At 41.5% G+C, this 14,764-nt stretch overlaps 2 protein-coding genes across 5 annotated transcripts in view; both read right to left on the reverse strand.

The window, feature by feature from the left end:
- Window positions 1–14,764, reverse strand: part of arhgef7a (Rho guanine nucleotide exchange factor (GEF) 7a) — a 153,386-nt gene that overhangs the window by 7,486 nt on the left and 131,136 nt on the right. The window lies entirely within an intron of this gene.
- Window positions 7,923–10,864, reverse strand: sox1a (SRY-box transcription factor 1a). The gene has a single exon (XM_008434444.3). It carries the CDS (start codon window positions 9,646–9,648, stop codon window positions 8,614–8,616), a length of 1,035 nt encoding a protein of 344 aa, XP_008432666.1. The 5' UTR covers window positions 9,649–10,864; the 3' UTR covers window positions 7,923–8,613.

Raw genomic sequence — 14,764 nt, forward strand, 5'->3', positions numbered from 1 at the left:
CAACAGGAGGGTTAAGGCCGCCAGCATCATGGCCTCCATAACACCTCAGCAGTGCCACAGGCTGATTGCCTCCATGCCACATTGAAGGCTGCAAAAGAATTCCTGACCAAGTATTGAGTGCATAACTGAACATAATTATTTGAAGGTTGACTTTTTTGGTATTAAAACACATTTCTTTTATTGGTCGGATGAAATATGCAAATTTTTTGAGACAGGGATTTTGGGTTTTCATGAGCTGTATGCCAAAACCATCAGTATTAAAACAATAAAAGACCTGAAATATTTCAGTTGGTGTGCAATGAATCTAAAATATATGACAGTTTAATTTTTATCATTACATTATGGAAAATAATGAACTTTATCACGATACGCAAATTTTTTGAGAAGGACCTGTAGATTAATTTCACATAAAGTGAATTAGTCTAAGCTTTTATTTCTGGTCACTTTTATTGTTGTGGTTTACAGAGAATGAAACCCCCAAAATTCACCATCTCAGAAAACGTGAAAATTACATAAGAACAACAAAGAAAGATATTTAAAAAAAATATGCCAGGCTTCTGAAAAGCTTGTTTATTTCTATGCTGTCCAGACTTGGTTGGGGCTCCTATTGCATGATTTACTGCATCATTATGTCATGGTGTAGAGGCTCTGCAGCAGTATTGTTACATGTTGATAGCAAACGTAGATGAACCAGTTTCCAAGTGAAAAGTCCTGCTGGAAACTGAAATCAGCATCTCCATAAAACTTATCAGCCGGAGGAAACATCAAGTGGTTGAATATGTTCTGCTTGTGGACTGGCAGTCCAACAGATGAGATTGCACCCAAACTATGTCAGACTGTGGAAACGTCACACTGTACTTCTAGCAACATGGATTCTGTGTTTCCTCACTCTTCCTCCAGACTCCGACACTTTGATTTGCAAAACTTTATTTTCATCTGAAAAGAGGGCTTTGTGACAAAATATGCTGAACTTTTTCACAATATAGTAGTGTTTGGAGATGAACCAATAAAAAAACAAAGAAATAAAACAAACCAGCTACTAATTGAAGATTAATTCAGAAGGGAATGAAGCATAAATGTTTGGCAGTAGAGGTTTCTGATATGGGCAAATACCCAGGGTGGAATCTCATTGGGGTGGCATGAGCCCCCAAGAAAATATTAAAAATGCAAGCTGTGATTCAGGTTTACTGAGGTTGTGAAATTTGGACCACAATCCAAATCATTTAAGTTTCAAGAAGGACCTTGAAACTTATATCTTTGTGTTGAACTATTTTATATATTTTTTAAAAAGCATTCACATTTTTTGAAATTCTTCATTGGAAATAACATTTTTCTTTTACTGCTATTTCTGTTTTATAGATAAATTTATAGTTATTGAAAAGTGAAAGCACCTCTGAAAATGTGATCTATCTGAGAAACTTTATGAACAAAAATAGCAAAAGGAGATAAAAAAAACCCCTAATATTATAGATTTTTCCCTTTCTGTTAACTTAAAGTATCAGAGAACTTTGCGACTGTTTTAGGATTGTTGCTGGGAAAGAATGTTTAACACATTTCAATGATTTCACAGTATTACTAATGTCACATATAAGTATAGTTGCTTAAGGTTAAAGAAATATTTTTTCATTAATTATGAAAATATTTGATGTTCATAAACATGTCATAACATGTCTTAATAACTTAAATAAACCATTTATATATTTTATCATGGTGTTTCTGAACGTTTTAGCAGAGTTTGGTGTAATTATAAAATGTTTATAGTAAAGCTAAAAAAAAGTTGGTGCCTTATTTGTTAAATTAAGGATCTGTTTATGGAAATTTAGACTGATTGCAAATGATTTGATTGATTAGGAATAATTAGGAGCGTATTCCCTGAGACACGAGCAGATTTTTATTCTAATCTCCGTTTTGTAACTTCAACACAATGACAGAACTGCTATTGCATGAAACTTTCTTCACAAACTTGACCCGAGTTTGAAATGCTGTTGTGGAGTCGGTCAAAAGCAAAAAGTCTCTTTGGATGATCATCAAAGGGAAAATTTTATACATTTTGTATGCATACGTTGGGGAGGTCTATGGGTATCCCATCTCCATTTTAATAATAAATTATTACTGGTTCATCGTTGAAATATGATCTTTAACATTCCTGCAGGTGCTGCAGTTTGTTCATGACCCATTTTCTATTGAACTGAAAACGGATTTCTATATCAAAGCGACCAATGAGAAGTGGCATGAATGTCTCAAGATTGCTTGTATTATTTATGATCCTAATTATGCTGAAATAGCTAAATCAAGGTTGTGTATTTGAAATTCGAAAATGTACGACATGCATATCAAAGATTACACCTTATAAAAGTTATGTTACTTATTCTACACTATTACTTACACAGCCTTGTTGACAGTTTTGTGTCTTTAACATGTACAATTATGAGATAAAGCCCTTTGTGTGAGATTTGCTTTAGTTGTTTTTAGACATTAACAGATTATTAAATGTAAATGTGACAATGTGTGATGTACTGTGTTCATGTTCCATCTGGATATGTGGTCTTGATTAAACCTCCTCATGAATATTTGCCTCAGCTGAGTATCACTTCAAGGTTCAGCCATTGTTAGAGGAAGTATTGGAGCAAAATTTTCTTTTATTATATTTGATGTTTCTGAAATATGTGATTTTTACTTTAATTTTTGTAAAGAAATTTTTGTAAACTGCATTTTTTTCCCTTCTTGATTTCATAAATCATTCCCCACAGCCCTCAAACAAAAGAAAACATTTGTTTTTTGTTTTTATTTGGGCCTCTTAAAACTGAAGTTGAATAGCGTAGGTTTACAGCAACATGTCAAAGTTTTGGCAGGATGAAAAAGCTTCAAAGCATTTGCAAAAGTTCGAGATGGGTATGAGCCTGGAGGTTTTGGACTCATGACCCAATTATGTCCTCTGATTGGAACTTCGGGCACTCTTTCTTTCACCAATGGACAGCGAGGCCCTTCAATATGCTACACACCCCATCCCCCTAAATTCACAACTTGTACACACTTATTATCTGCTTTCTCAACCCCGGTTCCCAAGAAGCGGCTGGTTTTGTGTGGTCACAACACTGTCCCGTTTTCATCACGGCTCTGACGGGTTAACCCCCCCCCTCACCCCCTTATACCAGACCCCATTCTCCACCCCTCCTCGCACCTGCGCCGCTCCCACATCTCTACAGGAATGCGCTGGGGCTTGTAATCGCCTTTGTGGGGACCATTGAGTCGTACACGGCTGACTGAAACTTCCCAACCTCACAGTGCGCTGCATGGTCGCTGAATGGGACTCAGCGTGGGGCGACTCTCCAACCCACGGACGCTGCCAAATTCCAACAGTGGTGCTCCGCAATCACTCCCACACAGAGCTCCGGTGCACCGCCTGGCAGGAGGGGACGGGACAGGGAGGGAGGCACGGTGCGCCCGGGATGTGACTGTCATGAATGTGTGCACGCTCTTAAAAGGGATTTTGGAGGGCGTTTCATATTAGCCATTGCAATTATTAGAATTATAACTTAGAGTTCAAGTTTTAAATGCAACATTAGCTACTGGACGTTTGTAGTCCAACAGAGAACAGAAAGCATGAGAGGATGATATGGGTTGTTTTATTAATTCATAACTATCTGCTTAGAACAAGTGGAGGACTGCCTTAAGATCACAGCTTCAGAAAGTTTTTGTGCTAAAAGACTTTGAACAAACAAGCATGGAAATCAGTCAGAGCCACCTAACACATAGTTCACCCTCTATAATGCAAAATGTCATTTTAAGTTTATTTAGCTACTTTTGTTACAACAAAATGAGTTCTGCAATGCAATGCAATGCACAGACTTTGAGACATCAGAGTGGGCTTTCTCCCATATAGCTGTGTACAGTTATGCATGGCTAATGTGCTCAAAGGTCCAATATTTGAGTCTATCCTGCATTTTTATTTCATATTTCTTCTTGAAGGAGTTTACTCTGTATTCTGTGGAAGAAAAAAAATAGAACCACTACTGGGTCTCCAGGTAATTCAGTGACAGAAAAAAACACTGCAGTTTATGAAGAGGACCATGGCAGACGGAAAGATTTTATTTTCAAGTCTCAACTATACAATCCGACCAAGGATGTGCAAAACAACCAGATCATCCTCCACAGCTACCAATAATGATCACCAAGGAGACAGACTGCCGATGGATCCGGTTAACCGCAACACGACTGCATGTGGATGATGATCCAGGGTTTAATCTCAACACAGGGAGCAAGTGCAGGGTAGTGAGCACTCCATTAGTTCTGCACAAGTGAGAAATATTGGGGGCAACTAAACTATTGATGCACTTTAGAGTTTAATGCATATAACTGAGGATCTTAGCAACAACTGTGCTGGCATTTGAGCAGTTGCCAAACTTTGTGTTTGTGAGAGATGAAGATGTGTGGCCATCAGTTGAAAGACAAACATTTAGGTCCTTTCGTTAGCATTCATCACACCTCACAGATATTCAAATTCATCTTTTGGCTCAAACATAAGAGACCAAACTGCTTACAGACCGAATGTCTCCTCTGTCAGAGTTGGATGGGGAAAGAAAAAGCTAGGCTAAAAGAAAATGCTTCGGCAGCCTTGTTGGAATATGTTATAAATTTTTACTGAAGCCAATAAATCATCCTGAAATGTGGATATTTTTGCTTGCTTTTGAACTTTTTGACACTGAAGTTTTGCGGGCACAAAGGTTTACATGCAACCATTGTGGATTTAAAAAGTTTGTCAAACACATTTTTATTTTTTTATGCTTTTTACTGGGAGATGACAAACTCCCAGTAAAAAATATCCTATTGATGAGACAGAATTTAACAAATTTTGTTGAGTACATATTAAAGATATGTTTGAATTTAGCTAATTTCTAGTCCAATTGATGGACTAAAATTTACTCACATAAAATATTTGGATTACACAGCTTGTTTTATCGGTAAAAATAAAGAACTCAATAAACCTCCAAGAGAGACAGCTAGTTCTTGACACTTGTTTTAACCCCCAAAATTGCGCATTCACAACTTGCTTAGTTAAATTTGGTGTTATTAACAAACAGTGATTTAGGATAACTCATAAAACATGAAAGTCTCACCTCACTTTTCTAACTTATGCAAAGACTCAATTGCAACACCGGAGAAATCATAAAACTGAAAAAAAGGAGAATAAAACAGCACTCAGTGTATGCAGTCGGGCAAAGTTGGAAAATAAGGCAATTTTTCCTTAACTTTCACCGTATTTGTGTTGCGTCTCGGTGCATTAGGTCTGCGCGCCGGCGTGCAGCGCGGTAGCTGTGGGTAGATAGAGCAAGCACTACAGGATTAAGAGGCAGCAAGATTGTTAAACATGTCAACGTGTAATAGCACGATAAGGCCCTTCCGAGGAATCCATTGGCCCAGCTGCTTTCTCTATTCCGCGCTAATCTCGCCCGGCACATTCGCTCTGTGCAATCTGTCTCCATAATCTTCTGTGACAGAGAGCAGGCTGCCTGGTAATTTTTTTTTTTTTTTTTTTTTTTTTGGAAAAGAGAGGGGGGAGACGCGGAGAAAATATGCAGAGGCGTGATAAAGTGACGCTAATTATCCCCATTTAGGACAGGGAGTGCAAGGGATCGGGGCTTTGCGAACAACCGATTGTGCGCCGCTGCTGATGGCCTCATAGCGCGGAATATATCGGTGGCTACAAGATAAGAGCAACGCGCGGAGGAGAGATTTATTGGCCGGCCAGCTGAAAGCACGCGCACGGACGTGCACATGCACGAACTCGTGCGCGCAAGCAGGAAACCGGTTCTGCCACCAACTGAATCCCCCTGTATATACGTTGCGCCCTGCACTCAGCCCTCTTTGCACCTCAAGGTGTAATTTATGCGGGTTAAATTTGCCAGAACGCGCCTCTTTTAACCTGGCGATGCGCCGTGACGGGCTCCGCCTCCCGGAGCTTTCAGGGTCTAATCCGCATCTCCTCACATCAGCAGATAAGAGAGGAAACAGAGGCGAAAGGCCCTCCTTCGCCCCGCGGTGCGCAGAGATCCATCCATAGATGCACTTTTTTATTTTATTTGTTGCGCTTTGGAATTTAAAGTCTCTATTGTTCCTCTTAGATTTACTCCAGCAGATTAACGCGCATCCAAACGTTTAACACGCTTTACTGTGAGGCCTAACAGGTTTAATCGACGCACCACGCGAGTCTTCATCAGTGTGAAATAGGCCCTTTAACTATGTATTTGAGAATTGATTTTTAAAATTCATAAGTAGGCATAACCCCCCCGCCCCCCTTCTTATTTGCATGTGCATGGATATTAGTCGCTATCATAAAACGAGGCCTATGGCAATCAAAACCCCAGCTAAAAATGAAGTCATCTCTAATTGTCATTCTTCAATTACTTTTAAGAGGATTGAAACTTCAAAATGACATTTTCCACTTTACACAAACACGTTGGATAATTTCTGCGAAAATTCTAAAAAGAATCACTCTTCTGAGATATATATATATATATATATATATATATATATATATGGTTGATTCAACAAGATCTGCCGTTGTCCTTCACGATGCGCAACGACGCGCACCTTTGTGATTAGTTGGTGTTTTTGCGACATCAAGTTTTAAAAATCTGGAACATGTGCATCGGAGTGTTATTTCCATTGACTCCCACTTTTCTTGTTGTGGTTACATGATTGCTGCGCCTTAAGCACTTTACTTTCCTCTACTTTACCGACTTAAGGCTATCAAGTGTCAAGAGGGAAAACACAGAGAAAACTCTCTAAACGGATTACAACATCTGAAAATCACAGGATGCAATAAAGATGAAAGGAATTGTGTATTTTTATGTAATAATGATAATAAAAATATCAGTTTTTCAACTATTTGAAGATGTTCCTCTACGGTGGACTTTGTTGCTGCTTGTAAGCAATCAGTGTATAGAAATTACGCATCGGCCTTGTTTACAGAAAATTATGACTTATAAAAAGTGCAAATCAACAAAAAATATTTGTGGCAGTAAATTGCAATGTGGCTTAAAAAAATTAAATGACTAGAAAAAAATACCTCCTAAAACTGAATTTAAATTCAAAACATTGTCGGGAGGGGGGAGGGAATGCAACTCAAGGCATCAATTTCACCGGGAATGTCAGATTTTCTGCCTGTCTGATTTCCAAACGAATGACCCGAATAGTTTCCCAAAAAGCTAATAATGTTAAAAATGCAGCACATTTTCGACATGCTTTTAAATATTTTGAAGAGCACGTTTAAAAACCGGCATTGACAAAATAAAAAGAAAGGAAGGAAGGCTGGAAGAAAAAAATGTTCATGAGGAAAAAAAAATCCTCTTGAATTAAAGGAGAATTTATGATAATTAAACTGGAATAAAAGACTCAAATTGTTTGGCTTAAGTGAGGGGCAACGAAAAGTAATCAAAGTACAAGTTAGTAATTCAAAAATACAATAATAACCCCCCCAACGTGAAATGTTAGGAAAATTAACAGGTGGTTTTCAAAGGCCTTCTTGCACTCCGTGTGAAATTATTTCACAAATCAGCATGCACAATTTCAAAAGAACAATAGTATTAGTCTCAGTTTAAGGTAAAATATATATTTTAATCTATTAAAATATAATAGATTATAAACTACACATACCTGGAATTTTTGTGAAATAGAATGAGAATGTCTCCTTTTTTATATATAAAACTTTTTTGATTAAAGTGAATCCCAAAGTCATAAAATGCATCGATTTCCCCCCACCCCACCCCCCAAAAAACCTTCTCGTTTAAAGAATAACTCGCAGAAATAAATGGTCTCAATGTGGGGGAAGCAACGTGAAAAGAGATTTTTTTTTCTTTACTCAACTAGAACATGTTATTTTTGTCAGAAAACGTGGAAAAATAATCAATCTAAGACCGCCCTTTTAGGAATCAAAGCAACATCTTGTGAAATTTATTCAATTCTTCTTCATTGCAATATCAGGGGCTTTTCACCTGCAGAAAAGCGCTTAAATTACAACAGCGGGTCGCCCGTCTTTCTGTGGAATTATTAAAATTATTCACAATTTACATTAATTAGAATGTTACAATAAAAAGAGATGACCTCCAAGGAATTAAGACACAGGCTTCTGCAAATTAACACAAATATTTAAGGAATGTGAGTTCTTCTCCATATCTTTTAAAGCACTTTCTCATGACTTTGACATGTTTTCTCACTTTTAAATAACTTACAATGACTTAATTGAAAAAAAATAAAATAAATAAAATAACGTGAGCGCTGAAGCAAATAAAGAATCCCCCCTTTTACTCCCCCATGCACGTGAACCTGGCGTCCCCCCCCCGCCCCCCCACCTCCATTACCCCCTTTAAATAAAAGTGTGAAGTGATGAGCAAACAGATGGTAGCACAATAACTAATTTCTCAGCGTCTTATTCGTTATATATTTCCGCTTGGGAGAACAGCCGAGATGAAATATTATTTACCCATTCATTTACAATATCATAAACATTCTGTACAAAATGCATGGAGCTCTGGGGAGCGGGGTTATTTTTAGAAAAGAGGTAAATATTTGGTTATGTGTTCAGTCGCAGTTTGCAGGTATTTTCTGTCAGTTCTAAATGTGCGTCAGAGGGACCGTCCCGTTCACTCCAGCCGCGGCGCTCTGGTAATGCTGCGGCAAGGCGTGCAGTCTGCTCTGCATGGACGGGTCCCCCGGCTCCCCGGTCGGTAAATACATGCTTATCATCTCCCTCAAGTCTCCAGGGCAGGGACCCCGAGAGTGCGTGCCGCTGACGGGTGGACTCACGCTCGGTTCCGACTTCACCAGCGACCCCAGCGTTCCCATGGCAGCCGAGGAGGAGACGCCGGAGCCCTGGTGCTGCGTGTAGGTGATCCCGCCGTAGCTGGACGGAGAGGCGTTCATGTAGCTCTGAGAGTTCGAGATGGGGCTGTACTGCAGGGCCGTCATGTCGTAGCGGTGCATGGGCTGCGGGTTGTGGGAGTGGTGGTGGTGCGAGTGGTGGTGGTGGTGCGCCCCGCTGCCGGGGTGCTGGCTGTAGGCGAGCTGCGCCTCCTGCATCATCGCAGCGGCCGCGGCGGCTGCGGCCACCTGCCCCGAGTACGCGCCGTTCGCCCAGCCGTTCATGTGCGCGTAGCCGGAGCCGGCGGAGCCTCCGTGACCCCCGGGACTCTCTAACCTCTGTCCGACCCCGGATGAGCTCATGCCGACGCTTAAACCGACCCCACCGCCGCCGCTGGGCCCGGAAAGCAGCCCGCCGGCCAGTGAGTATTTGTCCTTCTTCAGCAGCGTCTTCGTCTTTCGCCGCGGCCGGTACTTGTAATCCGGATGCTCCTTCATGTGCATGGCTCGCAGCCGCTTCGCCTCGTCAATGAAGGGACGCTTCTCCGCCTCGGACATCACCTTCCACTCGGCGCCCAGGCGCTTGCTGATCTCCGAATTGTGCATCTTGGGGTTCTCCTGTGCCATCTTCCTCCGCTGGCCCCGGGACCACACCATGAACGCGTTCATGGGTCTCTTCACGCGCTCCTGGCTCGCTTTGGAGCCGCCGTTCGGCCCCGTTGGCCCCGTACTCGTGTTCGTTTGGGGGCCGGGGGAATGAAGGTCAGTCTCCATCATCATGCTATACATTCACCCTGGTTTTAAACTTCACCACCAACAGAGAAAAAAAACAACAACAACAAACAAACAAAAGTCTGTTTGAAGATCAGGTCAGGCGCGCACAAGTTGATACGGGGTGCGCCGAAGATGACCGAGTCAGAAAATGATTATTCTCACCCCTTAATGAAACAAACTGGAGATGAAAATTAATCCGAGAAGGCATAAATATGTTTATAAAAAAATTATTCTCCACGCAGTATTTCACTCAGCCTTCGGTCTTGGGGTCGCTTCTCATCCAAATGTGACAGAATGCGCGTTCGAGCCACTTTCCCTGTTGGAGTTGGAGAAGTTGGTTAAAGCGGCGGCCATGTGATGCGCACTGACAGCGGTTAAATGAGCCACAAGCGGCCAATGGGGCTGCAGCAACAGAGTGATTTGCATGGCGTTTGGTCAGGTGACTATAGAGGAGCATGGAGGAAGAGGAGGAGAAGGAGGAGGAGGAGGATCAATCCCGCAAATAGCACGAGGCATTTGAACATTTTCAAACAGACTCTCAGAGACTTCAGCAACAAAAATAACTGAGATTAGTTTGCAGTGTTGGTGGGTTCTGTCAGTGATAGCAGTGAGTCAGATATCTCTATCGTGTTTAAGGAAGATTTATGATTTCTGACATCTTAGCAGAAATCATAAGCCTCAGCAAAGTTTCTTAAAGGAGTGGATGTTTGGGTGCCACCAATGGCGTCACCCGCAGGGGCACTACTGCTTTCAAATATTTGCTGACCACCTCAATTCCAGATAGAAGAGTACATGCATCAATTACTTGACAAGTGTATTTCTTTTATTATTGGATTTGTTTATATTTCCTTTACAGCTCATTGCAAAAATAAACAGACGTTGAAGTAAGAAATTGCCTGTTTCAGTTATTTATTTAGTTGTTTATTCATTTAAGAATTTTTCTGTATGTCCTTCAATGCATATTTCCTAACATCATAAAACTCCAGAAATTTCTGTTTTGAAAGGTGCATGCCTATTGTTTTTCAGAGCACCAAACCGGGGCCACCACCGCTCTGTCCCTTGGCCCCAAATCTTTCTTGGGACGCCCCTGGGTAGTATATTAATCTAAATCAAGTGCAGAAAAAAACCCTAAATAAATAAATAGGTAGAACTTCTTGAGTGTTCCTTATTGCCTAAAATGATATTCATAAAAACTATTACACAATTAAGACCGTCTGCAGGTCTTCCAGGCCAGGGAGCGCTCCAAAAAGTTCATGTTGGTGGGTTTATTGGAAGTGAGGGCTGAGGGGGCTCACAAATAAAACTCAAAGTCTTAAGAACATTTTAGGGGAACCATCCAAAAGACTAGAGAAGGGTTACATTTAGAACTTTTATAAACAATTTAATGATGTCACTTTTTTCACCCTAAACACTTATATACAACACATCAGCTGTTTTGACATACTGGAATGCACTTTTTTCTGTGTGTTGTCCATGATTTTAAAAATACTGGTATACCTGGTATCATTTGAGGCCGGGTCCAACAATGACTGACAGGCTGTTGGACCCTTAAGGACAAAAACTAAAAGCATATCAAACAAACAAATAGTGAAAGAAAGCCACACTTGTTTCAACTTAAAACGTTTAAAGCACGCAACTGTGAATTACTTCTTTTAAGGTCATATTTTTCTCCATATGTTGCATAAAAGTAGGGCCTGCCAATCAATGCGCATCTAAACTGCTTCTTCTGTACGCACACATCCAGTGGAATAACACCCTCCTTCATCCGATCTCATATGAACCAGCGCTCCAAAACCAATTTACAGTCTCTCTCTCTCTCTCTCTCTCTCTCTCTCTCTCTCTCTCTCTCTCTCTCTCTCTCTCTCTCTCTCTCTCTCTCTCTCTCTCTCTCTCTCTCTCTCTCTCTCTCTCTCTCTCTCTCTCTCTCTCTCTCTCTCTCTCTCTCTCTCTCTCTCTCTCTCTCTCTCTCTCCTGTCCTTCCAGGTATGTAATTAAGGTATGTAGTAATAACATGTGTCAGGGAGGGAAAATGCACGCACTCGGAGCAGGAAATGATATGAAAGCGATTTTGTAAAGAAAGCAAAGTAAATGTTCCAAGAGGAGAGGTTCATAAAGAGGGAAAGCCGTTTAATGAGGTGAGGCTTCGGGGGAAGGGGCAAAGCGCAGGTATCGCCGTCTGCTGGCGATGGCGTTTCTGCAAACATTTAACAGTTACAGCCTACTTTCTTTTTTTTTTTTTTTTTTTTTTGCGCAAAACGTATAATGGCTCTCACTTAGGATTCCCTTGAAGTATACAGCCCGATGGCAGACCATGCAGCAGAGAGGAGCGGCTTACGCGTCTTGGAGTGCGGCGCGTACATAATCCAGATTTCACAGCTGACCTCCTCTGAAAAGCCCAATCAGCCTCTAATTGAAAGGGAAAACGAAATACCACTTCCCGTGGCGAGACTAACGATTTAATCATTTCTATCTTCATTCGCTGTGTTTATCCCCCCCTCAACTCTCTCTTTAAAAAAAAAAAATAAAAATAAAATAAAAAAACTAATACTAATAATTAGAGTTTAGCTTGATGTTGCTCTCTGTTGAGGGTCCGGAGGGAGCGGGATCACGCAGACCGATCCGCGGGTCTTCTGGTAATGGGGTTAACGGGGATGTCACAGCGCTTCCAGCGCCTGTGGCTTCAGGCCTGACGAAGCTGATAATGTAACAATGAGGTGAGAGACAGAACAGCTCACAGAAAACACGCAGTGAGAGTGAAGCAATGGAGGGGAAAGATTATTTTTATTTTTATTTTATTTTATTATTATTATTTGCGTTATTAATATGAAATAAACAGCAAGAAAACGTTTGGTGTTGTGGCGTTTAAAACTGTTCGAATATGTTTTTTTATTATTATTTTAAATAATCATTAGGTGATTTTTGAAAACTATTTCGTTGGTGCTTTAACAATATGGAATAGATCTACGTTTTCATTTTGAATTTAAAGTGCATTACTTTTTCCTATATCAAGTTTTTAATGGGTTGAATCAATTTAAACAAAGGCTATACTTTCGCAACATGCTTTAAAGTAAAATGGTGAAGAAGAAAAAAAATCAATTATAAAAATATTCTTTTAATCTCTTGGGTGCAATCATGAAGTCACATGAATGTAATGATTAATACTGCTCTTTATTCTCCATGTTGAGAGAGGATTTGGGAGTTGTACATGGAGGATTAGCCTTTTACACCGACACTAGGACCCCGGTGGCCCCATGTTTACTTTCTCTGCCACATCCCCCCCCCCCCCCTCTTCTTCTTCAGTTCCTTTAACAAATCTCCTTTTCAAACCTCCACGCTCCTTTGTGGCCCCTGCTTCTGGAAGAGAATGTGTGAGCGCCGTCATGACTGTGCACGACTGGGGCCAGGGGGTCAAAGCGGTTATCCAACACACGACCCCTCCACCCCCGACCCCCACCAAACACACACACACACACACACACACACACACACACACACACACACACACACACACACACACACACACACACACACACACACATCGGCAAATATAAGAGAATGCTTAGTGAGTGAATGCATAAAACCCTCATGCGTCTTTGCGCTTATAGGAGCGTAGCGGCCACCGCGTGATTGATGCCTTCTCCCACAGTTTAACCCTCGTCGACTCTTTTAATCTTTTTCTTTTTTTTTTTTAAAGAAGTTCACCTGTGCAAGGATTTTTTTTCCCCCAGTCACGTTGACCACGGAGTGGGTTTTGATTGTGCGCAAGGCGAATCGAGTGGAATTGGATGAGGAGGGTAAGAAAAAAAAAAGGCAGCGGATCATCTGGTGATCACCTAACCGAACTAGAGAAACAAAGGAGCGTCCTTTTGCGCGTAAATTTAAATCTAAAGATGTTTTGATCAGAACCTCCCCCTACTCAACCTACGTGCAACACGTCAGTTCAAGAGTCACCAACCGACGAGGAAAAATAATCACGTTTAGTTAATACATTAAAACTAACTAAAGTCTGCTACACGTCTTTTTTTCCCCCTTTTCTCGATTAAAGCGCAACCCGTAGAAAGCGCAGACCTGTTCGCTCTCATGCAGCCAACCCCCCCCCCCACCCTAGAGGGGCTCGCTGGCACTAAAATAAAACCGCAGCCTGCAGGTGCAACAGACAGGATATCTGCACTGAGCGCACACGCACAAGAAAACAGACGCGCCGAAATAAAAGAAATTATCAACAGTTGCGTTCATGACAAACAGATTTTAGCCACACACACACACGCACACACACGCACAGGCAAAAAATAAACAAGTTAAACTGAAAATCGTCTCCCTCGCCTGTGTAACTGTTGTGTGCAAACTTACGCATGTTTCCCCTCGTCGCTTCTGCTCCAGACAGAGTATGCATGATTTATCCCATCCACACTCCTAAACCCTACAATCCAAAGCTCCGTGCAAAGACCGCTACACTCCCCACCACAGTCCCGGTCGTTTGAGTGCCAAGGCCATCCATGCCCGGTGCCCAAACCCACTACTCAACACACACTGAGGGGCCGACACAAGAAGAAATGACATTTATTATACTCCGTTAAAAAAAGAGAAAAAAAGGGGAAAAAAACAGACAATTCCAAGTTATTGTTTCTCTCTGCAAACGGGGCTTGCTTCTAACATAATGAACGTCTTTTGTGCGCGCAGAACAATACAAAACAAGTATTCTAATAAATAGCCACTTTTTTTCTTGATGGGGTAGAGGGGAGTGGGGTGGGGGGGGGTTCTAGTATGAATGGGCTGGAGCGGCGGGGTTCTGAAAGGCAGCTGTGGCGCATTCCGGGGAGGAGGGGCGAGGACTTGGCGTGGAGCCCCACACTCCCCCCACCCACCCACCTCCACCCCCTTCACCTCCTCCTGGATACTGACTCCCATTACTGAAACCGAAGCAGAAAAGGATGCAAAAAAGAGTGTGGGGGGGGTGCGTGTATCGACTTGTGGAGGCAACGTTTTTATATATAAATATATATATATACACACACAAGACCTTCACTGTTTTCAACAATATGATGGAATCATTAATATTGCTTCAAACCGTGAGGTGCAAAGCATCCAATTTAGTCCACACATATATGTGGACCTGCGCAGATTTAAGGCA

Source organism: Poecilia reticulata, chromosome 2 (genome assembly GCF_904066995.2).
Source record: "Poecilia reticulata chromosome 2, P_reticulata-male-v2, whole genome shotgun sequence".
In the NCBI taxonomy this organism is placed as follows: domain Eukaryota; kingdom Metazoa; phylum Chordata; class Actinopteri; order Cyprinodontiformes; family Poeciliidae; genus Poecilia; species Poecilia reticulata.

Excerpts from the sequence above, each read along its gene's own strand:
- sox1a (XM_008434444.3), bottom strand. The coding sequence starts at position 9,648 with ATGTATAGCATGATGATGGAGACTGACCTTCATTCCCCCGGCCCCCAA.